The sequence below is a fragment of the Dromiciops gliroides genome, chromosome 3, assembly GCF_019393635.1.
Source record: "Dromiciops gliroides isolate mDroGli1 chromosome 3, mDroGli1.pri, whole genome shotgun sequence".
NCBI lineage: Eukaryota > Metazoa > Chordata > Mammalia > Microbiotheria > Microbiotheriidae > Dromiciops > Dromiciops gliroides.
Window position 1 is genome coordinate 484,830,795 of NC_057863.1, and position 27,545 is coordinate 484,858,339.

Genomic DNA, 27,545 nt, shown 5'->3' on the forward strand with positions numbered 1-27,545 from the left:
CACAACAACCTTGAGAGGTAGGTGCTATTATTACCCCATTTTATAGATGTGATATAATAACAATAGCTAACAAGTATATAATGCTTTGAGGTTTGTAAAGCATTTTACAGATATATTATCTCACTTGATCCTCACAAGTCTATGAGGTAGGTATTGTTCATATCCCCATTTTATAGATAATTACTGATTTCTGTAACATTTTGGCTTCTTTGCAACTAGGCTTTTAGATGTTTTTTTTTTTTAAAAAACAGCTATCTTCCAATGCCTTTTTCTTACCCCATTTTAATTTATTAGGGGTTAAAACACCAGGTAACCAAACTTGTTAAAATAGTATCTTAAACCATAGTTTAGACATGTTGATTAATGCCTTGAGGAGATATTTTGTGAGTAAAATGTGAACTCATGGGGGCAGCTAGGTAGAGCAGTAGATAAAGCACTGGCCCTGGATTCAGGAGGACCTGAGTTCAAATCTGGCCTCAGACACTTGACACTTATTAGCTGTGTAACCCTGGGCAAGTCACTTAACCCTTGTTGCCTGCAAAAAAAAATGTGAACTCTTGGGTACATTTTTACACATAGATTTGGACTTTGTTATATCTGTTTTGGCACTCCAGCATGCTTTTTCATTGCATTTAAGATAAGCAGTGTTCCTAAGTCAATGAGATTTTTCTCTTTCAGGGTTTGGGGGAATCCTTCAAGAGTGTCTGAGAAACTCTGCCTGGTGTTATTTCTGCAAAAAGGCAATGTTATATGATGGTTTGAGAACCTACCTTGCAGTCAGGTGGACACTGCTTCAAGTCCTATTTCTGATACCCACTGGCTGTGAACCTAGGGAAATCACGTAACCTCTTGCTGCCCCAAGTTACTTACTGAAGACCGAGTTGCAGAGTAATTGCAGATCTGCATTGGTGGGGAGCAGTTTCCTTAACAGGAGTTTGCTACAACTTTATTGGTATCACAGGTCTGGGCCAAAAGAAAAAAAATGAGGTCTCAAATCCTATTCTAAACCCAACCACAAATTATGATGTCCACCCCAGTGGTAGATAGTTTGGAAGAGAACTATAGGATATGTTCTATATTTGAGGAAGTTATAGGTGCTTTTACACTTAAATGTGTGTTTGTGTCTCTGTGCAGCTGATCAGTGATGGCAACGTGGTATGTGCGGAAGCTCTGTGGGATCATGTGACCATGGATGATCAGGAACTGGGCTTCAAAGCTGGAGATGTCATCCAAGTACTGGAAGCCTCTAATAAGGACTGGTGGTGGGGCAGGAATGAGGATAAGGAAGCCTGGTTTCCTGCTAGCTTTGTCAGGGTAAGTGTAGAACATTTTCTATCTTTAGATAACAGAAGCAAAATAACAGATTTCCAAAACTGGGAGGGACCTTAAAGGCTGTCTAGGCCACCTTATACTTGAACAAGAATTCCCTTATAACATACTCCATGACTGCTTATCCAACCTTTGCTTGAAGAGCTTCAGTGAAGGTGTAAGGCCACCCTTTGCCCCTTTGTATAACTCCAATTGTTAGTGTTGGGAAGCAGAATAGACATCTCTAGCTTCTTCTCATGCAGGACAGGGAATTCATCTTCATCAATAAGAAGAGAATCTTATATCAGTGGGCTTTGGGACAGGGCTTAAATTTGGAAATATTTCCTTAAATTAAATCTAACTCTGCTTCTCTGCATTGCTCCTATTTTTGCCCTCTGGGGCCAAAACAAAAGAAACCTAATTCCTCTTCCACTGGTCTTCTTTGTTTGATAGTTGTTTTGTTTTTCCCTGACAAAATTTAATTCTTGGCAGTGGTGGAATTCTCTTCCACTTGTTCTTATCCACTCCTGGTCTGCAGATCTAGGGCATGAAAAGAAATTAAACTGGGGGCAGCTAGATGGTGCAATGGTTAAAGCACCGGCCCTGGATTCAGGAGTCCCTGAGTTCGGATCCGGCCTCAGACACTTGATACTTACTATCTGTGTGACCCTGGGCAAGTCACTTAACCCCCATTGCCTGCAAAAAAAAAAAAAGAAAAGAAAAGAAATTAAACTAATAAGTTTCATAGTACCTTCTACCAAGTAGGTCCTTAATAAATGTTTAAATGAATTGAGAGGTAATATGGCATAATGAATAGAGAGATGGCCTCCTGACCAGGATTCAAGTCCTACTCCTGACACACCCTGGCTTTGTGACTCTGGGCAAGTCATTTGACCTCTGGGTGATCTAGGCAAGTGTCTAAGACTATAAATTGCAGAGGAGGTGCCAAACTGCACTGGTAAAGGGAACCTCCTCAATAATTGAAATCACAGGTCCAACCCCTATCCTCTATTCCTTAAGTAAATGTGAATGAAATTAAATACACTGGGTTTAAAGTAAAACTTAGAGGAGAATAGGCCCCATAAGAAAGAATAAGAAGAGTGGCGTGCATGTGAAATTCAGTAGAGGTAACTGATGGGACCTATCACAGGGAATGCTGGAGGGAGTACTTTGCTTCATTGGTCATTGTTAGCAGTCAAGAGGGGCATATCCATCTCTAGGAATTTGAGAGGCACTATAAAGATGAAAGGACATTGTGTCATATCTCATCATTTCTAGAATTAGATAGTTTATAATTTATGTATTTATTGTGATTTATAACCCATAAAATTCTTGGCATTAAATAACAATTATTAATTTTTTAAAAAATTACAAAGTGAGCCTCAGATACTTGACACTTTCTAGCTATGTGACCCTGGGCAAGTCACTTAATCCTCATTGTCCTGAAAAAAATAACAAAACACCAATTCTCCTCCCCCCAAAGCACCCCCAAATAAAATGTAAAAATAGTGAAGTTAAAAATTGTAATTGTAATAGAAAATATGACATTCAATTCAACAAACACTTAGCAAGTACCTACAATGTGTAATAAATTGCCAAGGACTGAAATATGGCATGGGCCATGACCATTATGCTACCCCTGTATTTCCCTTGGCACCTGATGCCAATTATTCTATCATTATAACATAGCTAAGAACATAGAGGACTGGGGAGAACCTTGCTGAATATAATGCTTTCTAACAATGTTCATAAGCTATTTTCACTACAACAGAGAAATAGAAGTTAAATGGCTCAGTTTTGTGACAATCTCTTACTCTAAGCCAGCTGTTCCTTCTATTTTGATGGCAGTTACGAGTCAATCAGGAAGAACTTTCAGAGAATTCCAGCAGTACTCAGGGTGAAGAGCAAGATTCAGATGCTGGGAAGCACCGCCAGAAACATTCAGAAAACAAAGACCAGATGAGGACCAATGTTATACAAGAGATCATGAACACCGAACGAGTCTATATCAAACATCTCAAAGACATCTGTGAGGTAGACTAGCAGGCCCCATTGACTCTATTGGGCTTAATTTTACATAAGGTGTTTGGACCAAGTGTTGCCATAAAATTTCTTGCTTTGAGGGGTTGTGTCTTTTATTTTGGCTATTGGAGTCATCCCTTTTTAAAGTACATTATTCATTGATCTATCTTAGAACTGAACTCCTAAAAGTACTCATGAGGCCATAGGATCATGGTATTTTTAAAGCTAAAAGGAACTGTAGATATTTGTTAGTCCAACCCCTTGTTGTACAGATGAGGGTTTAAAAACCCACAGAGATGAAGTGGCTCGTTTGCCAACTGAGATGATCAAGTTGGCTCATCTACAATCTGACTTACCTGCTGCATAAGATGATACTTAGGTGGTACTTGACCTGCTGATGAGAACAGCTTTTCTTTATAAATGAAACTTACTTCAATTATGGATTTGGGAAGGGGAAATGTGTATTGCAGAGAAAAATAAGTCATCATAAAGTAGTACAGTTAGTCTATTCTTTTAGAGATAAATATTGGCTACATGAAAGACAGTATTGCATATAGTGGATTAAGAATTAAACTAGGAGCCAGGAAAACTTGGGTTCTAAAGCAGTCTCTGACAAATATGGACCAAATGACACTTAGGCTTTTGATGCACCGGTTGTTACTCTTAAAGATCTATATTTGTGCTATATAATAAATGATGTTGGTAAATTAGAAATGTAATGATGGGATAATTGGACAACATCTACTGGATACACTTAATCTTTTTATTCTTTTTTGGCTGTCATGATTAGTAGTGCAGTGTTGAACTGGCTCTTCAGCAAGGGAAGATATCCTCTATTCTGACAAGTTTTCTAGTCTGTGAAATAGAAATAGAGATGGAAGACCAGTGGTCTGAATAGTTCAGAGAAAGATGACAATAGAAATTGTGAGCTCCCACCCTGGAAATTAAGCAAGTTGTTTTAGAGGTTTGATCTAGAACTTTTATGCTGTTCCTTAAATTATTTTCTTTGCTTTTTTTCCTGGCATTTCTGTAGTTACTTGTGAATATTTTTAAGAGCTCCCTAATTGAGGACATGGTATTATCACCGTAGAAACCCCAAAAGAGAGACCCTGGTTTTCCCCTGAGGCCTGAAAAGTCAAAATATTCAAAAGGGCTACTTCAATGGAAGTCCTTTTAAAATTCATCAAAAATACATTATTTCCCCTCAGGGCTATATTCGGCAGTGTCGCAAACATACAGGAATGTTCACTGTTGCACAACTGGGTACCATTTTTGGAAACATTGAAGAGATTTACAAATTCCAAAGGAAGTTCTTGAAAGATCTTGAGAAGCAGTACAATAAAGAAGAACCTCATCTGAGTGAAATAGGATCCTGCTTTCTTCAACACGTATGTTACTAATTAGCTAATTAAAATAAGATTAGTAGTTTTCCAAAAGTTTGATTTTACCATGAAGAGGTCTTGTTCATTTATGCAGGTGGTTATATTTTCATGACATATAGCTATAATTCTTTAAAAATATATACAATGATTAGCTTGTACAGGGTACAATTGTAGAAAGTACATTTTTTAAAAAATCTAATGAAATACCTTGAGTTCATTAAAAGTAAATAAAAACCTTTCCACCATCTTGGATTTAGAAATCATAGGGTCACATTTGGAATGACTTCTGTCAAATGTAATTATAGAGATGGATATGTGTGGACAGTTTCTCTAGGAAACTTGTAGTTGGGCAATATTTTACTACATTTTGCCATTGGGGTCTCTCCCTTCAACCTCATTTCAGAAAGCATCTAAAATCTTAGAGGTCTAGCTTGCCCCTGCTACACTGGTGTATGGTTTTTCCTTAAACTTAAAGGGTATTCTGTTTAAGGCTAATTTCGTAAAAGCTGTTTTTAATGTACTTAAATAATTTATTATTTGGTTGATCCTTTTTTTTTTTTTTGGAAAGAGGGGTGTAATAATCTGCCCTCCCTAGCAAAAGAGTAATGTGATACTTGCTCCCCAGCCCCATCTGAAAGATGTACTTGATCGTCAATTTTATGCAAACTTTTGTTTCTGTAACCTTAGGTGAGACTCTTAATCTTTCCAGACTTCAATGTTCATTTGAAATGAGGGAAGCTAAATTAGGTATCAAACTCAAATAGGAGAGATTCGTACAGGCCACACATTGACTTAGAAAACCACATATCATCTATGTTGTTTTGTATTTTTATTTATTTTGTTAAGAATTTCCCAATTTTTAATCTTGTTTTGGCTTTAGGCTACTCTGAACTATACAACCTCCAAGATACCATGCAGTACCAAGCCTATGCTTACATGGAGTGGTTGATAGGGCAGTGACCCTGGAATCAGGAAAATTAATCCAAATCCTGCCCCAGACATTCACTAGTTGTGTCACCTTGGGCAACATCTGTGCCTCATTTTATTCTTCTGTAAGATGAGAAGGTTGGACTGGATATCCTTCAAGGCCCTTTCCAGCTCTGAAACAGTAATACTTTTATCCTCAAATTGGTTGTAAATTAGCTAATTAAATCAATAGATTGAGCACCTTCTGTGTGTTATGTACTGTGAGAAAGGAGTCCCCTTTCTTAAGGAGCGTATGGCCTAGTTGTCTATAGACATGGAAAGATTGCTTCGAATATAAAGTTATAAATAATAGATATCAAATGTGATATAAGACAATAAGTACTTTAAAGGGAGAGGAGCTTGATTCTGGTTGGGGTGGTCAGAAAGTTTTCACAGAGGTGGGTCTGCTTGTTTTTGTTATTCAGTTATTTCAGTCATGTCCAATTCTTTGTGACCCCATTTAGGGTCACACAGCTAGTAAGTGTCTGAGGCTGGATTTGATCTCAGGAAGATGAGCCTTTGTGACTCCACGCCCAGCACTTTATCTATCCACTGTGCCATTTGGTTGAAATCACTAACTATGCCCACCAAGGTCATCAGTGTAGTCACCCCATTCCTTAGCCACCCTGTTAACACGAACCCCAGCTTTGTAATCCAATTCTGTTTTTTTTTCTTTACAGCAAGAAGGCTTTGCCATCTATTCCGAATACTGTAATAACCATCCTGGGGCCTGCCTGGAGCTCTCCAACCTGATGAAGCAGGGAAAGTACAGGCATTTCTTTGAAGCCTGCCGCCTGCTTCAGCAGATGATTGACATAGCCATTGATGGGTTTCTCCTTACTCCGGTTCAGAAGATTTGCAAATACCCTCTGCAGCTGGCTGAGTTACTGAAGTACACCACTCAAGAGCACAGGTAAGGAAACTTGGAAGGCTAGAGAGCTACTTCAGGAATAATCATTTATTGGTAACTTAGTAGAGGCTGCTAGGGGGCTAAGTGGATAGAGAATTGGGCCTGAAATCCTGAAAGAAAACTTTACTTCAAATCCAGCCACAGATACTGAGTTGTGTAACCTTGGGCAAGTCACCTAGATCATAAAAGTACCTACTTTCCAGTATTGTTGTGAGGATCAAATAAGATAATGTTTGCAAAGCCCTTTCTAAACCCTAAAGGCACTATATAAATATTAGCTATTACTATCATTAATTATTTTAGGCACCTTTAGATTTTGTTGGTTGTTGTTGTGTCAATTTTTAGTCTTGTCTGACTGTTTTTGACCCCATTTGAGTTTTTCTTGGTAAAGATACTGGAGTGGTTTGCTACTTCCTTTTCTAGCTCATTTTACAGATGAGGAAACTGAGGCAAACAGGGTTAAGTGACTTGCCCAGGGTCCCACAGCTAGTAAGTGTTTTGAGACTGGATTTGAACTCAAGAGGAGTCTTCCTGACCCTAGGAATGGCACTATATCCACTGTGCCAATGAGCTGCCTCCAGATTTTGTTGGATTTCTGTCCAAATCCAAGGGTAATGAAAATGTCACTACAATCCTGTTTATACTTGAAGATCACTGTTATAGAAGCACTTCAGAATCCCTTGCAGTTACAGTTAAACATTGTGGGGGCTAAGAAAGGAGAAGCCACAATCTCCCTTCCAGGAGACAGGAGAAGATGGAATGGAATGGAATGGAATGGAATGGAATGGAATGGAATGGAATGGAATGGAATGGAATGGAATGGAATGGAATGGAATAGAATGGAATAGGATGGAATGGAATGGAATAGAATGGAATGGAATAGAATGGAATGGAATAGAATAGAATAGAATAGAATAGAATAGAATAGAATAGAATAGAATAGAATAGAATAGAATAGAATAGAATAGAATAGAATAGAATAGAATAGAATAGAATAGAATAGAATAGAATAGATCAACATTCTGTGGCTTTGATCTCCTTTATCTCCTGACCCCTGCTCCTTATCTTCTGTATCCTGACTATAGCAACATTCTTAGGTTAATCCTTGAAGGTTTAAAATTTTCTTTTATTGTTAATAAGCAATATCCACAACAATTTTAAGAAATAAATAAACCAAATACAGAGTAAATCTCCAAGTAAAACCCTGACATCTAAACCACTTAATGTTTTTTTATTTAAAAAATATAAAATTTCTTATATTTTATCAAAACAAAACCAAAAATGCTACATTTTTTTCTATGTCCACTCCTAAAAATATGTTTTTGTACTTTTCAAAAATTTTCTTTTGGTATATGTTATTTTAGTATTACAGCAGACATTTGCAGATTACTTTGACTTTGTATGAGATCTCTTGAAACAAAGTAAAATAGTTAAGTAAAATTAATAATACAGTGACCTCATCTGAAAGTACGTGCAACATTTCACATCTGAGCACCTCCACCCCATCTTTCTATTTTTAAAAAAGAAAGAGAAATCTATTTTCTTACCCTCCCACCCCCACTTCACTAGAAAAAAAGAAAGAAAAAACAAAGTTCTTGTAACAAATATGCATAGTCAATATCTTTGTACTTATAAAGATGTGTTGATCTTTTTTTCTTTAAAAATATAATCATAGACTGTGTGGTTCTGGTTCTGCTGATCATATATTTCTTATAAATCTTCATATATTCTTCACTTTATGGTGCCATAATATTCCATTATAATAATATACTATAATTTATTTGACCATTCCCCAATTATTACAGTTTTTCTTCTTAAAAGTTATGAATGTTTTTATGTAGCTAGATCCTTTTTTCTTCTTAAAAAAAAAGAGTTGTACTGATACAAATGATCATTTTACATTGTAATAATTTCTCTATATTTTCTCCCTCTTCCTCTCCCCACTCCATAATTAATTCAGCAACCATGTCTGCCCTATTCAGCACCCATAATCCTGTGTCCTCTCTCCCCTTTCCCTCCCTCCTACACCTATCCCATGAGAGGAGAGCATTTCATTTTCTATCCTTTGGAAATGGAATTGTATTCATATTGCATTTCAGTCATTGCATTTAATATGAATTCAGCTGTGTTGTTTTCATCTACATTCTTTTAGTCATGGTGTATATTCTCCTGATTCAGCTCTCTTTAAATCAGTTCACATAAGTCTTTCCAATTTCAGCTATGCATGTTCATTGTTTCTTATGGGACCACAAAGTTTGATTACATTTATATATCAAAATTTCCAACCGGTTTTTTTAGCCACAAAAATGCCGGTATGAATATTTTAATAAATATGAAACTTTTTTTTGTCCTTGACTTTCTTGGGCACATGCCCAAGACTGTTAGACCAAAGAGCATAATCACTTTTCTTTCAAAATTCCAATTTTTTTACCCAAATGGTTGGACCACTTCATAATTACACCAAGAAGCTATCTTTTTTTTCCCCCATTCTAATGATATTTTTAGGATATAGTCCCAGCAAAAGGATTATTGGGTCAGAGGGTATGAGTACTTCTTATGACTCATTGTTTATTGCCAGATTATTCTGCAAAAGATTTCTACCAATCGGTAGTCCTAAAAACTATCAAATAGAGAGTCGATTTTCCCACAGTCCCACCAGTCTTATCATTTTTAAAATAATTTTTGTTTATAACAATATTAACTGCAATAAACTTTACTTATCACAAAATTGAGATTTTATGAAGGCATAAACATAAGCATAAGCAATTAAAGATATATGGAGTAGATACAGAGTCTAAATTAGAGTATATCTTTCTGTGTTTAGATACCTCTGTCTAGCCACCTAAGTCTATCCTATTCCTAGTTCAAGATGATTATGGCTGTCTTCCTGGAAAGCCTCTATCTAGCACTACTCTGCTTTGATCGACACAGTCTAGCCATCCTGGTCATCTGAGAGCTTTCTGGACTTTCTGGTCCTCAATTTTTATTCTCACTCCAGGCTAAATTACTGACTGAGCTTTCCTGGCTATTTAAGAAGTCCCTACCTTCTGATGCTCAGTTGCTACTGAACTAGAACAACAACATACACACATTTTTTTTTCTCTTTCTGCCTCCCCCTTGAGTCCTTGGAGTTTTGCATTGTTCTTTTCAACTTGGAGTCTTTTGAATCGTTATAGAAGAGCTAAAGAGATGTGTTAACTAGTAACAGTAAACCTTTTCATGTTTATACGGAAACAGACATGATTATAAAAGAGATGCTACACCAGTAGGAACCTGAAGTGGAGGACAGTCTAGCACAATGGCACATGAGTGTTACTTTGCCTCCAAGTACTATTAATGGGTTAATTTTATTGAATCATAAACAATTTCACCCTTGGTTCTCCTGGCAAGCCATAGCACATATTTGTGAGAGCATGGTATTTCAGAGTTAAAGTAAACCTCGGTAGCCATGATGTCTAACTCATATGGCTAAAAACAGTTTTGTTGGGAGGGAGTGGTCAAATGCCTGACTTTGGCCTCTCTATCCTTATGCTTTAGTCAACAAATGTAACCAGGCATTGAAAGTGTAACCTCTATAGCTGCAGTAAGAAAGGTGGGAGGGAATGGATTGTATCTATAGGATGCTAACCTCAAAAGCATAATAGCTCTGGTTCTGAGGGACTATATCCAGCAAAATAATCAAATTAACTACCCTCAGTACATAGTTTTGCCGAATACAAAAGAAGGGATTGACTCTTTTATCTTCTCTCTAGCCATACTCCCCTTCTTGAAATTAGATTTGGGTTGAAGGAGGGCAGTAATTGAATATAACACAATGGACTGAAGAATTGATGTGAAAGTGGCTTAAAGAATGTAGGATAAGGGAAATAGTTTGCTAATATATAGCAAGAGAAAAAAGTTAACCATTACTTTTTAAGAAATTTAATTGATTTTTCAATGAACAAAAATCTGTTTTTTCTCTCTCTTACTCTAATGGAGGAAAAAAGAAAAACAAAACCATTGTCACAAAGATTCAGAGTAAAACAAAACAAATTCCTCCGTTGGCTCTGTCTCAGTGATCCAGCATTCATTCTCTGGAGTCAAGATTCATAATTGAATTGGTCAATGGTCTTAATTCTTTCAAAGTTATTGATTTTTTTTTTTGGTAAGGCAATTGGGATTAAGTGACTTGCCCAGGGTCACACAGCTAGTAAGTGTGTAAAGTGTCTGAGGCTGGATTTGAACTCAGGTCCTCCTGAATCCAGGGCCTGTGCTCTATCCACTGCGCCACCTAGCTGTCTCCAAAGTTGTTCATTTTTAAAATGTCTTATAAATTGCTCACTTATTTTTTACCTTATGGAAAAAGAAAACAAATTCATTGGAAAAAATAGCAAATTCTCAAATAAATAATACATTTTGGGAATTTATAAGGAAAGTTCCAGATTGGTGAAACTATCATTATTGAAACATTTCCAGAATGGCAAAGTAAAAGGAAACTATAGAAGAGATGCCTAGAAGGACATATTAAGTTGATAAGAGACATTCTTAGATATCTGCTACAAAAAATGAACTATGTGATACTTAGTCTTCAAAAGAAGGAGGGAAGGAAGGAAAGGAAAGGAAAGGAAAGGAAAGGAAAGGAAAGAAGGGAGGAAGGAAGGAAGGAAGGAAGGAAGGAAGGAAGGAAGGAAGGAAGGAAGGAGTGAAGGAAGGAAAGGAAAGGAGGGAGGAAGGAAAGAAAGGAGGAAGGAAGGAAAGGAGGGCAGGAGGAAGAAAGGAAAGAAGGAAAGAAAGAAGGAAAGAAGGAAGGCATTTTAAATTCTTGCCTCTAAATATTAGTATTGTACAATGTTAGCTAAATTTTAAAGCCCCATTTGGAAAGAAAAAGTGAAAAATTTCTTCTCTTAGAAGGACCTTTACTATCATCCATGACCAAATAATAGACTAGTCAATTTAACTGTCAGCATTATCAAAAAAGACTGAACTTTGCTACTTTTCTGACCTTGGAGAAGTTTGTGGGTTGAATAGATGAAGATGGCAGGGACACATGAATCATCTACATTTTTTCTCCATTACTCTAGAAAAAAAACCATCTTTTGGTCACTACTGTGGATATTTCTATGGCTGCCTTTTGTCTTTTTGTTTTTAATTTCTTGCTTCTCTGGCCTTGGTCTCTGAGTTTGTTTCTGTACTCTTGTTGATTTTACTCAGAAAACAGTTATCTTGACAGCAGTGCCTGCTTTGTGTGGGAAAGGGCCTGGGATTTTCCAGGAGCTGTGCTATTTATTGTGTTTGTAAATAGAAAACAGAGTTGGCTAACTAGCTCCCCCTCTTCTCTCCCCCAACCTCACCAGGGTTTTTAGTCCTAAGGAAGAGGCTAGGGGCTATGTCTGTATAATTTGAAAATGATGGAGAACATTTAAACATGTGAACCATGCCAATGCATTGCATGGCCTGTGTGCAGACAAGAATTCCACTGCCCATTCTTCTAGGACCTATGCTTCTACATAAAGTGGTACACATGGAAAATGATACTAACTAACATGTATATAGTGTTTTAAAGGATACAAAAGGTTTTTTCTTCACAGGTCTGTGAGATGGGTCATACAAGAGTGGTTAACCCATATAACAGATAAGAAAGCTGACGCTTAGGGAAATTAACCAGATAACAAATATAAGAACCAGGACCAAAACTCATTTCTTATGATTCCCATATTGTTGCCTTTTCTAGTCCACTATGCTGCCTGGAGAATCCAGAAACTGGCTGGGGAGAAGCCATTTAAGTTTCATTTGGCTTGACCAAAATACAGAGGAGACACTGTAAATTAAAGCTTATACATAGAGTCAAATGAACATTTGCATTTCTGTGCCTAACTGCAGAAAGCAATCTCATTCTTGTTGATCTGTTTATCAGTTACTTGCTGATGTTGAGAGTTGGGGGTTTTTTTGTCCCTAAAGAACTGAAAGATTTTGAAAGTATTTTGCATAATGGAACAGAATTGAAAGAACAACAAAACAAAACAGATTTTCTTTCTTAAGGAGAAAAATGCATGCTTGTTGTGAAAAAGCTTATTACTGGGTGGAATTCACTTTCATTCATGTGGCTTTCTGGCTAATGAATGAATACATTCTGTGGGTGAGGATTTTGAATTATAGTCCCTCAGTCAGCTCACTTAATGTCTGTAGACTATAGCTTATTCAGAACTGACCACAAAATAGAAAACAGTAACTGTTTACTTGCCATTTGGTCCAAAGTCTTGCTGTGACTAAGCCTTAGTGACTTAGGTGATTATCTTAGCAGCTGTTGTTTTTTTCTTGGCATAATATTATGTTATTAAAACCAATCTCCCCTTTTTCAGTGATTACAACAACATAAAGGCAGCATATGAGACCATGAAGAATGTAGCATGCTTAATCAACGAGCGTAAACGCAAGTTAGAGAGTATAGACAAGATAGCACGCTGGCAAGTGTCCATTGTGGGCTGGGAGGTAAGTGCTAACCCTGCCCCACCCCCACACTGGTCCACGCCCTCTCCCTCTGTCTATTTTCCTGATGACATACTTTATATTCTGTGATTTGTTCTTAGTATATGGTGTTCTTATGATATAAATATTTTAATAATTTTTTATTGAGCTGTAGGAGTCAGTTGCTTTATTTGCATTAACTTTGTCCCCCTGCTCATCTTAATCATTGACTCAATGAAAACCAGTCTAAATTGGCAGACAGGTCTTTGGAACTGCAGAGATGTTACTTGAGGGCAGATCAATCTGATACCCCCCAGAATTGTTTTTAAACCAAACGTGTTTTGTCTGGCTTGGAAATTCTGGGCCTTAGATGGGCAGGAATGAGTTCTTGATTGGCCTTTCATTCCTGTAATGGAAATAGACTTTCTCAACACAGATGACTGAGTCTGGGAGTTCCTGATAGTTTAGCCTTTTGTCTAATGGAGGTTCTATTAATGGTACCTCTCTCGGGCACCCAGCTTCATCATGTGGGTTTCATCTTTGACCCTTCCTTCTTCTCCTCTTCCCTTAAAACAAATCAGTTGCCAGACCACCTGCAGAGCATCACTTGCATTCAGGCCCCACTGGCATCACCCTATTTCAGAACCCTCCTTTCCTCTCATCTGCATTAGGACAATAGCTTCCTGAGTAGTAACCCCCCACCCCTGCCTCTAGGCTTTCCACGATACTACTCCATCTTGCACATTTCTACCAGTTTCTTTCCATTACTTCAGTGGGTCTCTGGTTTTATCAACATGGGTATTCTCTCCATCGGTATAGACTGTAACCCCTCTATACCCATCCAGCTTCTGTAACTCTCAGCCATGTTCTCCTGTAATTCCCCCACAAGTGGTCTTCCCAATGCATTAGGGTCTTTCTCTAGATCTTTGGACATTATATGAATATCAGTGGAGAATACTCTCATTATATCACCAACCCATTTTCCCCCAGTCATATATGGCTCTAATAACGTTCTTTCCATCCCTTCTGCTGTATAGTTCTTGGTTTATAGACTATTGAGGCCTACCACCTGCTGGTCCTTTAATCCTCTTCTGAAATGCTACCTTTTCCATATTCTCCATTCCTAATCGTTGTGATTTCTCCCTCCTCTCTAATTCCTACAGCACTTTGTACTCCTTATATTTTGTCTTGCACTATTGTTATTTGCATGTCTTTATTATGCTCCCTCCTATATTGTAAATGCTTAGACAGCAAGAACTATGTTCTACTGATGGTATCCCTCATAACATTGAGAATAGTGTCTTAAATATATGAGCAACACAATATTTAGCAAATTGACAGAATAGTCTTCCTAATACACCCTGGTGCATGGAAGTTTCAAATTGTTCAAATTTAAAATCATAGAATTGGAAGGGACTTTAGTAATTCTCTATGTGATACCTCCTTCCTCCAATGTCACCAACATTAAGCAGTATCTTAGAGATGGACCTTCAAGATCATCCAATAATAACAACAACAAAAACAACAACCATAAAATCACATTTATTATAACACTTGAAGGTTTGCCAAGCAGTTCCATCACATCAGTCCTGTGAGGGAGGTGGTACAGATATTTTTATCCCAATTTTGCAGCTGGGTAAAAGTTAGAGAAGTTAGATGATTTATCCAGAATTGTATACATAAGTATCAGAGTTAGAGTTTGAACTAAATCTCTACCAACTAAATGTGTTTCCATTGTACCATTATTCATCAAGTCAAATTCTATATCCAGTGCACAAATGCATTCTACAACAGAGGTATCAAACACACATAGGCCAAATTGAAGCCCACAGCAATCCCACAGGGGACCTGAATCAGATTAAAATGTAATTAGGAAATATTAAACAAAGTAAATAAAAATACAATAAAACATTGACAATATTAACATGGAGTTTCCTTAGTTAAGATGTGACCACCAGGCAACCTTACATACAGTTTAGTGGCCCCTGTTTCTATTTGTGTTTGACATCACCATTCTACAACGTCCCCAACCAGACTTTTAGCTCCAGATGAAGGGCCCCACTATCTCATAAGTCAGCCCTTTTATTTATTTATTTTTAGAGAGTTAGGAATTCTTTCTTATGTTGAGCAGAAATACATTTCCATTCATTGGTTTTAGTTGAAATCAAGTCAACAAATAGTTATTAAACATCTACTATAAGCAAAGTACTATGCTAGGTGCTGGGGAAAATACCATAGAACACCTCTGACTCAGGACGGGTCTAGTAGTACAGATTTGGGACTGAAGCAAAATGAGACACTCATAGCAAAAGCAAGCTAAATTGGACAAAGCATGGAAAGGATATTCAGCAAGAATACAGGGTTGGTTGAATAGGCACAGCTTCTCTGGCTGTGCGTTTTCAATAGGGGCATTTCAACAATGATAGAAAAGCTTCTGAACCTTCCCATGCTGGGTTTGTACTCAGGGAAGAAACTGAGGTCCAAGACTTGCCCAAAGTTAACCAGGTAGAAAGTAATAAGGGGGCAGCTAGGTGGCACAGTGGATAGAGCACCGGCCCTGGAGTCAGGAGTACCTGAGTTCAAATCCGGCCTCAGACACTTAACATTTACTAGCTGTGTGACCCTGGGCAAGTCACTTAACCCCAATTGCCTCACTAAAACAACAACAACAAAAGGAAAGTAATAGAACCAGGGCTCAAACCCAGGCCCTTTGGTACCACATACTTTGGCACTTTCCATTGCACCACACTGCCTCCCAAATAAATACACATTATTAAAATCTGAAGAGAAACACATTTTATGTCAAAGCCCATCCTAAGCAACTACAGGATATAAAAGTTTCATGCAATTTGCATTGAGTTAGAATAAAAGCCAAACCTCTGAAATAGCATTTTCTAAACTGTAATAGAAGTTTGCTCACCTGGAGATAAATTCATCTGGCCACAGCCTCTTATGAAGACTGGAGGAGTTACATCCTGTCCTGAGGAAGAGAAAATACATAACACTGGTGAAATCTTTTGACTGACACTGAGTGACACATTATTAGCCCTTTACTCTTAGATTCATTAACAACTTTTATTATGTTCCTTAGATCCTAAGACTGAGGGCTTCTTTCTACTTCAATTTCGTGCCCTTATGTTTACCTGACTTAGAAAATCTAGGTTTTCTTTTTACTTTTTAAAAAAGATATTTATTGATACCTTTTGTTTTTACATTGCCTCAGTTTCTCTCTATAGCCTTCCCTCTCCCCCTCTCTCAGAGAGTCATTTCGGGGGTTCACAATGGCCCTGCCAGATGTGGGGATGCTCCGCTGTAATCCCTGATACTGAGGCTGGAGGACTTACTGAAATCTAGAGTTTTGAATTAAAATAGGTGAAAGCCACCTGGGTGTGTACACGATGTCTGACAATAAGATGAACTCCTGGGAGCAGGGGCCACAAGACAACCTAAAGTGAACAACTGACCCTGGTCAGAAATGAACCATTTCAAAATTCCAGTGCCGAGATCAGTAGTGAAATTAGGACCATGAATGATTGCTTCCCTTCCAGTATGGGCAAGATGGAAAGAGCCAGTCATACATACATACATACATACATGAACAAATAACTAAATAATAAACAAATGAGCAAAGTAACAAAAGAGAGATAGGTAGTTGCATACATAGATATATACATAGATTGTCCTTGTTTGTCTTTCTTTCTCCATCAATGACATCAGGAGGGTGACATCTTGACTTGCTAGTGAATTGGAGTTAAGTGTAGCAGGGCTGTGCAAAGTTATCAGTCTCACTCTCTCCTCCAGGGTCATCTGAGTTCAATGACAAGACATAGGTCAGGACAACTGGTGATAATCCCCACATAGATAGATGTGTAGATAAATAGATTAAAAAAACCAACAACAATTCCCTCCAGCCTCCCCTGACATTCTTGAGAGTTTGTACAGGCTACCAATCACTACTAATCCTCACATCTTATTGTACATAATATAATATATTAACCTAGTTCCATATTCATCTAAAGGATTGATGTCTTTATGGATTATTCCCTCAAATAAACCAGGATCCCTCACCATATTTTACCATAACATTTAAAAAAAATATAAAACACCTAAGGAAATTTCACATCTGAACGAACAAGACAGAGGAAGCTCGATCCTGTCCCTCAGGGATGTATCCTCCTGGGGATTGGTGTTTCCAACTACCAAATCCTTCATACAAGGTGGCACATCCAGTAAGTGTCAATAGGCCTGCCTGTTTGTCCTATATAAACACAGTCTCTTTAAACTGTTTGCTTTCCTTCTAGGGGCTCAATATTTTAGACCGCAGTTCAGAACTGATCCATTCAGGAGAACTGACCAGAATCACAAAACAAGGAAAGAGCCAGCAGAGAACTTTCTTCCTCTTTGACCACCAGCTTGTGTTCTGCAAGAAGGACCTCCTCAGGCGTGACATGTTATACTACAAAGGCCGGATTGACATGGATGAGATGGAGTTGATGGACATTGAGGATGGACGGGACAAGGACTATAATATCAATGTAAAGAATGCCTTCAAAATTATCAATAAATCAGCAGAAGAGGTGTATTTGTTTTGTGCCAAAAAGCAAGAGGATAAAGGCAGGTGGCTGCAAGCCTGTGCTGATGAAAGAAGACGAGTACGGGAAGACAAAGAAATGGGTGAGTAGCAGAGAGCTAAGTAGTCCCCAGGGAGTTTTCATTTTCGTTTGTGTGTTTCCTTTTGCAAATATAATTTATTTTTGTGCCAGATTTAACAAAAAACAAATAAAATGAGCATCTCCACATACAAAGTAGAAGAGAAAAAAGAGGATTATACATGAAACCATAAATCCATTGTATACAGCTTGTTTTTCCTCAAAGGTATATGATAAATTCGACATGTAACTATCAAAGCAGTCCTATTTTTTCTTTCTGGCCTGCCTTCTTTTCTGTGCTTTTATTTTGTTTTGTTTTTGTTGTTTTCGGGGCAATGAGGGTTAAGTGATGTTGCTCAGGGTCACACAGCTAGTGTCAAGTGTCTGAGGTCAGATTTGAACTCAGGTCCTCCTGAATCCAGGGCTGGTGCTTTATCCACTGTGCCACCTAGCTGCCCCTTCTGTGCTTGTTTTAAAACGTGCTTCAGTGACCCTTTTTCATTTGACCTTTTTTTTTTAACATCTCTATCCCTAGCGCCCCTCTCTTTAACTCTCCTCACAGATGGAAAAAAAAATATAAAGAAAAACAAATCCCTTATAACAAATTTGCATAATGGGGCAAAATAAATTCTCACAATTGACTGTAACCAAAATGTACATCTCTTTCTGCATCTTGGGTCCCTGTTCAGGAACTGAGTAGTGTGTTTGTCAGTGCTCTGGAACTGTGGTTGGTTATTGTGGTAAGCAGAATTCTTAAGTGTGTCAAAGTTGTTTTTCTTTACATTTCTATTGGTGTTGTTTAAATTGTTGTCTAAGGGGGCAGCTAGGTGGCTCAGTGGATAAAGCATCAGCCCTGGATTTAAGAGGACCTGAGTTCAAATCCAATCATAGACACTTGACACTTACTAGCTGTGTGAATTAACCCTCATTGCCCCACCAAAAAAAAAAAAAACACACAAAACGTTTTGTCTAAGTTCTGCTTAATTAATTCACTCTGTGTCAATTCATCCAAGTTTTCCCACTCTGGGATTTAAAAAAAAGAGAAAAGTTCTGTTTTCCTCTCTCTTAACCCTGTTTTTGCATCCCATACATTCTACCCCTACGAACCCCAAACAGTCTCATTGAGAAAATGCTCCTTAAAGGCAGAATAGCAGAGTAAATAGAGAATTGGCCTCAATCAAAGTCAGACCTAAATTCAAGTGCTGTCTCTGATGTAAACATACAGGCTTTCTGACCTTGGACAAGTAACAACCCCCTCGTCTCTCCTTCTCCCCCTTCCTCGAAAGTTCTCAAAGACTATATAGAAGAGCATTTATCAATCTGCTGTGGTTGAGGACATTTCAATAAATCAATTAATAAACATTTATTAAGTGCCTACTATGTGCCAGGCACTGCGCTAAGCTCTGGGGATACAAAAAGAGGCAAAAGACAGTCCCTGCCCTCAAGGAGTTTACAATCTAAAGGGAGAGACAGCATGTACACAAATATATGCAAAGCAAGCTACATACAGGATAAATAGGAAATAATTAATAGAATTAAGGGGGGGGGGGTTAGGGAAAGTTTCCTGTAGAAGGTGAGATTTTAGTTGGTATCTCCTCAGTGAGAATTTCCTATATCAGTGAAACCACAAATTTGAAACAAAAAAACCCCCAAAGTTGACCACTCTTGAAAAGAGCAGCTCTGAGAAGTCCTAACATTTTACACTTACTAGCTGTGTGCCCCTGGGTAAATCACTTAGACACTCTGAGTATCTGTTCCCTTATCTGTAAAATATGACCTCTCTTCCTCCAAATGTGGCTGGAAGGAAAGTGCTTTGTAAACCATAAATTACAAGGTAAAGGTGAGGTTTCATTATTACCATTCAGAAATTGTAAAAGTGGACCATACCAGCTTATATTGGATGATTCCCCTTTAAATGATATTTTCACAAAGCTCTTTAAAGTTTTGTTTGCTGCCTAGGCAGTTTTAGACCAGCCAGAACTAACTGTGCATTATCCCATCTCTTTCATTCATGAATATTAGGCCCCATGCATTATATATTACACTTAATGTAATGTATCTTTCTTCACTGTTCCCCAGTTACTTTTCAGTCTATCATTGCCATTTGTCTTTCCTTAGCCTTCTGATTTTCCCAGTGTCTGCTGATTATGAGGTGGCTGGCTTTTTTAGTTTGAAGTTACTGTGCCAGAATGGTGGTTTTTTTTGTTTTTGTTTGTTTGTTTTTCTGGCAAGATCCCACAGCCTCTGAGATCTGGATTTGATGTAGGCCAAGCTCCCTGAAAAATGAAAGCACAGGTCCTTGAGTAGAAGCCAAGACCCCTGACCACAAACTAAGTCTAATTCTTCTAAGGAACTTACACATTATGCTAGTTGGTGGGGGTGGTGGAACCTTCCTTATTAAGGGGGAGTAAATTCAACTCAACAAATATTTATTAAGCCTCTCTGTGACAGCCACTGTGCTAGAACCTGGGAATACATGGAAACACGCTGCCAACAAAGAGCTTATACTCTAATGAGAGAATACAACATGAATCCATTTGAGAATAATAAAGTGGGTAGGGAGTAAAGGAAACAAAAGAGAAATCCAGATGAAATGCTCCTGGAATATGTGAGGAATTAGAAACCACTAATTCATGGGGTGAACAGGAAAGGCTTAAGGAAGAGGCACTTGAGTGAAGCATTGAAGGAAAAGAGATTGTGATAGAAGAAAATGAGAAGGGAGTTCATTTCAGGCATGAGGGAATGGCTAAGTCTAGGTGGGTAGGTGAGTGGATGGATAGATGAATGGATGAACAAATGAAACAACCCTCATACAGATGCAGTCAGCTTTGCATGTATATGTTATTAATTCTCTCTCTTTTTCCCCTTTCAATCCAGGAATGGAAATATCAGAATCTCAAAAGAAACTTGCTATGTTAAATGCTCAAAAACCAGGCCATGGAAAGTCAAAAGGTAAGTTATCATCAACAAATTCCAGATTTTAAAATGTTACATTGAAAAACCATGTCATATATAATGCATATGTAATCATGTCTTACCTATTTGGATAGATGGAAGACAGTTGTGAAGACAAAAAAAAAAGTGAAATGATAAATAATCCAAAATAATAGATTATTTTAAAAATCATCTATGTTTGCCTTTGAATACACTCCTATTTTTGAAATTCACGAATTCCAACAAAGTAGTAAGGGCACACTGCTGAACCCACTCCACAACTTCCCAGAATTAAAAGTTGTTATAGGCATGAGATATTTTTGCTGTTCATGATAATAATAATAATAATAATAATAATAATAGAAATATGAGAAAGGAGTGATGATTTCTAGTTGGGTAGTGAAGGGGGATCAAAGAATACTTTATATAAGAAATATCACTTGTTTTGGGTCTTGAAAGAAAAGAGAAACTTTAGTATATAAATCTGGGAGTGAACCATTTCAGTCCAGGGCATAAGCAAAGAGCAGTGTGAGCTAATGTTGGGCAAGTAGTTGGTTTCAGATTTGGAATTATTACTCTATTTGGTAAAGACACTACTAAAAGTATTTGAGCAGACAGATAACATGATTAAAGAAATGTATTAGGAAGATTACAAGGGTAGTGATGTAAAGAATGGAATAGGAGACAGAATGAACAAGAGGCAAGGAGACTGGTCAGAAAATTATTACAAGGGGGGCAGCTAGGTGGCGTAGTGGATAAAGCCCTGGCCCAGGAGTCCTGAGTTCAAATATGACCTCAGACATTTCACACTTATTAGCTGTGTGACCCTGGACAAGTTACTTAACCCCAATTGCCTTGCACACACACAAAAAAAAACAAAAAACAAAAATAAACAAAGAGAAAGCTATTACAAGATAGTATAGTCCAGAATGGATGTTAACCTAAATTAGTACGTTGACAGGAAGAGTAGATAGAAGGTTGAGAGGGTGGGGAACGTTCAAGATATTACAGAGGTGAGAGCATGAACTTGACTACAAATTGGATATAAAATAAGTAGCAGATAAAACTCAAAGTTAATTCTTAGGTTACAAACGTAGGTAGCTGAGACAGTAATGGTATCATTAGAAGGAGAGAATTTAGGGGGAGAGACATATTCATAGATGGAAATCATGAACTTAGTTTTGGTCATGTTAAATCTGTGGTGCTAGCAGGCCATCCAATTGGAGATATCCGAAAGATAATTGGAAAATAGGGGACTGAAATTCTGAATGAGCAGTTGAGATTGGAGATATGATTTAGGAGTTATCTGCACAGATGTGGTCATTGTAGCCATGGGGGTCAAGAGATTTTGGTATTTTGTCTTTTGGTTCATAAACGATGATTAAATTATCTTCTCCACATTTCCCTGCTTTAGGCTATAATGGGTGTTCTGTGCCTCCTCCCCATCAAAGCTTACATCCTATTCACCAACGCCACATCACAGTGCCTACCAGCATTCCTCAACAACAAGTTTTTGCCCTGGCAGAACCTAAGAGAAAGCCATCTCTCTTTTGGCACACCTTCAATAAACTCACCCCATTCAAGAAATGAAAAAAAAAAACCCCAACAAACAAACCCACCATCTCCCTGCTGGCAGGGGCTTTGTATGGAGAAGAAACATGTTCTTTCATTTCCTCTATTTGAAATTCCTCTTGGACCCAATGCTAAAGATCATCTTTGCTAGGGATCAGTGAAAGAGAGAGGAGGACTTCAGCTCACCTTCTTCCAGGAACTTCTTGGAGAGTAGAAGAAGGCCGTGATGCACAGTCATAAGACTTGCTTGCATTATAGGCACTTAATAATGGCCTGTTGAATTGGAACCCTTCATATTCTTTCTGCTTTGAATTGACCAGAGACTTGGGGATCTGTGACATGCTCTAAAGCAATTGTTGATTCTACCAAACAAGCATTGCTAATGATGAGCATGTTCATTAGTGACCAGAGAAGTTGTTGCAGTTTCAAAGGTGAAGATCCAAGGACTTGTTTTTTCAGCTTGTCCCAAAGTGTGACTAGCTTTGGAGGACCATTGTTACATTCCCAACACCATGCTTGGTTTTGAGGGAAATCATCTCTAGAACTGAAAGATTTCTTCTTGTCATGTGTTCACTGGTATCTAAGGGAAGCTTTTGTTTTCCGCCAAGGTATCTGTTAACCTCATATCACCCATTCATAGCTGCAGAAGAAGGCCAAGGACCTTCCTGTTGATTTCTGTACTTCCAAAAATTTCCCAAATGGTAGTGGGACATGGTGCACAGATTCATTCTCTTGCAGGCTAGGAGAAAAATAAAAGGCTATTGTTGAATCAAATGGCAGCAATAACTTGAACTTGACCAAAGTGTTCAGAAGGTCCTGCTGCTTTCAAGGAAGGAAATGAGAAGACCCAGGTCCTGTTGAGTTCATTTTTGCTCAAATTACCTATTCTTCTGCATGTATTATAGAATTTAGCATGCAGAAATCAATTCTTGCCCCACAATCAGATCTATGAGGTTCCTTCTACCAGTTACATATACCTGTTTTTATATTTTCTTTTTTATAATAATAATGTGAATGTGTAAATATCCATGTACTTCTTCCAGCAGTTTTTTTTTCCTCCCATGCATTCCCACAAATCAAACCCCCAAATTACACCCATTCAGCTAGAAAGGTATGAAATGGCCAAGGGAAGTGTTCGCTTGGGCTTTTGAGGTAGGTTTTGATCTTGTGCCTCAATCTTCCTTCATGAAAGTGACAACATATTTCTGAAGATTAATCCTTCTTAGGGGAGACATTGACAAAATATAAGACATGGAGAATGGTAGTTTGGTGCATTTATCTTTCCTTTTCCCTTTTACCAACTAAGCTGGTATCTGTAGGTAACTATATGAATTTTAATAAAAGTGATTTTTAAAAAATCTCTTATGACAGACTCTTCAAAAGTTTGAAGATGCTTGCCACTTTCATTTTCTTAGCACACTGGAGGAGAGAACCTTATGTTATATAGTTAATGCATTTGTTTTCTAAAAGTATATTTATGGTAATGTCTTCTTGTCAGATTGTTCAACTGTTTCTAACAGGTATACTCTGAGAATAAGAGCAGATTGATTTAAGGACAAGCAATGTATTCAGGTCTTACAGAAGGTAGCTCTCCAAGCCTCCTCCTCACTAAGTCTGGTGTTTCTGAAGGAGGCCAGCTGGTGGGAAAGAGCAACCGCAAGAGGATTGGGTATGAAGTCTCCCTAATGATATCTTTATGATACTTATGTAAAACTTTAATGGAAAAGTATTTGTTCACTATATTATTGTGATACTTTTGATGGTTTATATTTAGGAGGTCTTGTTCACTAGTTAGAATTCCTGTGGTTACTCTATGTCAGCCTGAGGTAGAAGCTGGTGCTTAAAAAAAAAAGTTATCAGTAAGTATTTGTGCCAGTGTGTCTTAAAAAAATAGGCACTTCAGTTTTAATTATGTTTGTACAATTGGCCTTTTTACTAACAAGCCTTTTTTTAAAAAAGAATGTTGAATTTTGAAAACTTAATATACCTTTGATGTGCCCATTAGCAATAACTATAGTGATCTGTCTGTGCTAAGTGGAGTGTATATTAATCAGCAATTTTTAACAGCTTGTTCATGTTATATGACAGAATTGCCTTGGGGTAGTCCATGGAATTATTTGATGGTATTATATTTGTGAATGAAAATTCAATTTTTAAAAACTTTAAAGAGTTTTCTTTTTTAATATCAAAAGCTTAATGAACCAATATGTTTTCTCTGCAAATCTTGAACACTTCTATAAAACTTACCCTGCTGCATCCAAAATACTGACTTCCAGCTCTTCTACCTCCACAGTCTTCCAAATAGAAAAGAATGAATTTGGGGAAATAAGTTGATTGAGTCCAGTTTTAGTTCAAATACAGATCTCCTTCCATCTGGGAAAGTTATTGTGCCAATTCAAATTCATCCCCAATGAATCTGAACAGAGTCTGAATCATTTGGCTGCATGTTTTCCCTAGACGAGCCCTATTGAGATATCCAGGGGTTTTCAAGCATTCCCAAAGATTGGTATCTCAAAGAAGAATAAGATGGTGGTTGGCACACATAAGCCTGGGTTCATGTGGCTTGGATTTTGAATAATATATGTTTGAGTTCTAAAAGGATTGAAAGGATCAAGTGTCCTTTTGTATTTGCTAATTTCTCTTCCTTGGATAAGTTACATTTTAAATGGGAGAGAAAAGAAGAAAGAAAGCAAGTCTCAAGATATGGATTATGTACGTGAATTTCTCCAAAAACAACCTAAAAGAGAGATTCAAGGGTAACTCTTCTTTATGTATTGTATAGTAAGTGTTAAAGGAGACTAACTATTTTAATGTATTTCATCTTATATTGCTCATGGGAGGCAGTATAGTATAATGAGTAGAGAACTGGACTCAGATCCAAGAAGACTTGGGTTCAGGTCCTGCCTCTGACACATATTGGCTACATGACCTTGGGCAGGTCATTTTATTTCTCAGTACTCTAGGTAACTCTCTAAGACTTTTAAGTTGTGGAAAAGATGCTGACCTGAATTGGTCTAAGATATTTCTTCTCCTGGGAGCCCCCTAGACTGATGAAATCATAATTATGGACCATATTATTGTTCATGTCTTTTCAGAACTCAGTAACTGGAAAATTGGGCCAGTCCTTTGAAATGACAACTTTTGACAGAAAGAAAGGCTTGAAGTAGAATTTTAGAGTAGGAAGGAACCTTTGAGATGAGTTCCACTTACAAATGAGGAAGTCCAGATCCAGAAAAGTTAAATGACTTGCTGGGATAAGTAGCAGAGCCTGAGTCAAGAACTCAGAGCTTTTGGCTTCTGTCACTTATTACTTGTCTGATGAGAGACAAGTCACTTAACCTCTCTGGGATCCATTTATCATATTAAAAATATCCAATCACCTTGCAGAAGAATATTAGCAATTGCTCAGTTATTTACTGTGATTTCCAAATCCCTAGTAAGGAAAAAAGGGTTCTTGGTGTGTGAACTGTGAACAACAATGACAACAACAACAAGGCAAATACAATTGCCAAAAACATATATGGAGCCTCTAACAATACAACTTTAGATTTCAGTGAATCTGATTTTTTTTTTTACTTTCCCAACTTGGTAGCTAAAGTATTTTGCCACCATATGATGACAGTGAGTGTTGATGTGCCTTGTTATACATAGCTCAGGCAAAGCCAAGTTCCTTGTCTGTGGAATAAATATTAACCCTGTGTTGACTTAAAAGAACAATACTCTTTTGTCCATGAAGGGCCATTCTCCTTGAGTAAATTTTTCTTGTCATGGAACAATGGCAAAACTATTGCTACATTATATTAAAAATTTGGGACATATTACACATTCCTGTAAATTCTTTGTTTTCTGGTACTTTAACCAAGCAGATAACTCTATGTATCAGCCTTTCCAAAGATCCCCCACAATGTTAATTAATATACCAATAAATTTAGATTAGAGCAGTAATTAGCAGAAATTTAGAGCAGAATTATTAGAGTCTAGTTGTGGTGGTTTGGGAGATTTGGGGACAGGGGAAATAGATCTCTGCCTCACCAGGCTTTTGTTACAATCACAGTTTCCATTGTCTTTAAATCCAGGTATCACCTTGTAGGTTGAAAGACAAACAATAGTATACTGGAATAGCTGGAGAAACATACCTTAACTCCCAGTTTATCAGAATGTTTGATTAGGCAGCCCTCAATCTCTGAAGGTTTCAGGTGACAAACTTTTTATTATAAGATTATTCTGCAAATAGCTTATACTTTCCCTTGTCTATCGATTTTCTTCTCCAATAGGCAGTGAAGGAGGGAGCTCAGGACAAAACAGTAAAAATAAACCATAATTAGTCTTTGCAAAAGACCACTGCTTTAGTTTTTGGTTCCAATGTCCTTAGGCATAGCTAAGACTTGTCAGTATCATCTTTGGCCCTTTTCTAGACATTGGCATTTGTCTTGAGGAAATGCCTGCCTTCTAACTGATTCTGTAATTTAGTAACTATCACTATGTAAATATTAGCAGTAGCTGTACGACTTGCTTACATAGTTTGCCAAGTATTTTTTTGTAACTTTCATCATGTAAATGTTAACTCATTATTTTACACTGAAGTGATGTTGCCCATGTAAATCAAGTAACAGCTTCAAAACAGATGAATTAGCTGTTGACAGCTAAGGTATGATGTACAGAATTGCTGGAACTTGGTTATATATTTGAGCTGAAGTGGTGTATTATAAAATTTATTTCCTCTTGATGTGGTTTTATGTAAATGATTTCATTTCTTGTAAATGATGTGTGCCTACCGTTTCTTGTCATTTTTGCTTCTGTATGGTAAAATAAAAGAATTTGTAAAGCTGGTTTCCAGCAATTTTAATAAGATATAAGTTGTGACTTCTTTCAAAATACAGGGTAGAAATTTTGAAAAGTATTTCCCTGACTTTCCCATGAACTACTTCTTTTCCTTTTAGGTACTTTGCTTATGTGACTTTTCTTAGAGAGATAGGAAGGTGAAAAATAGAACTGAGGAAATTGTGAAGAAGCTAGTTTAATAGGGGGAGAGGGAAAAGAGAAGGAAGAGAGGAAATATTTCTCACATCCAATCTTTTCTTTCTATTCCTATTGCTACCACTGTAGTCTATTATCTCCTAACCCAAGTCTTCCTCCATTTTTTTACCTCCTCTAATCCATTTTTTTCTCTAAAGTATGCAGTAGGAAATATTACACTCAAAAATGTTTCTGTGGTCTCCCATTGCCTACCAAATAAAATCATAAACAACTCATCCTGGCATTCAGAGAACACCTCGGTCTGATTTCAGACTATCTTTTAGCTTTGTCTCAAATTGTTCCTTTCATGGCTTCTACTTTAAAGCCCAAGTGGACTCCCAG

General features: G+C 37.5%; 1 protein-coding gene across 4 annotated transcripts in view; it reads left to right on the plus strand.

The window, feature by feature from the left end:
* SPATA13 (spermatogenesis associated 13) overlaps positions 1 to 27,010 on the plus strand; it is a 153,197-nt gene extending 126,187 nt beyond the window's left edge. For all 4 annotated transcript variants that reach the window (XM_043994976.1, XM_043994978.1, XM_043994977.1 and 1 more), the window contains 8 exons: positions 1,135 to 1,314; positions 3,157 to 3,342; positions 4,539 to 4,718; positions 6,359 to 6,591; positions 12,927 to 13,056; positions 17,334 to 17,706; positions 20,559 to 20,633; positions 22,030 to 27,010. In XM_043994976.1, coding sequence (XP_043850911.1) covers positions 1,135 to 1,314; positions 3,157 to 3,342; positions 4,539 to 4,718; positions 6,359 to 6,591; positions 12,927 to 13,056; positions 17,334 to 17,706; positions 20,559 to 20,633; positions 22,030 to 22,205 — 1,533 coding nt within the window. In that variant the 3' untranslated portion in view covers positions 22,206 to 27,010. The remainder of the gene's footprint in view (positions 1 to 1,134; positions 1,315 to 3,156; positions 3,343 to 4,538; positions 4,719 to 6,358; positions 6,592 to 12,926; positions 13,057 to 17,333; positions 17,707 to 20,558; positions 20,634 to 22,029) is intronic.
* The last annotated feature ends 535 nt before the right edge of the window (positions 27,011 to 27,545 follow it).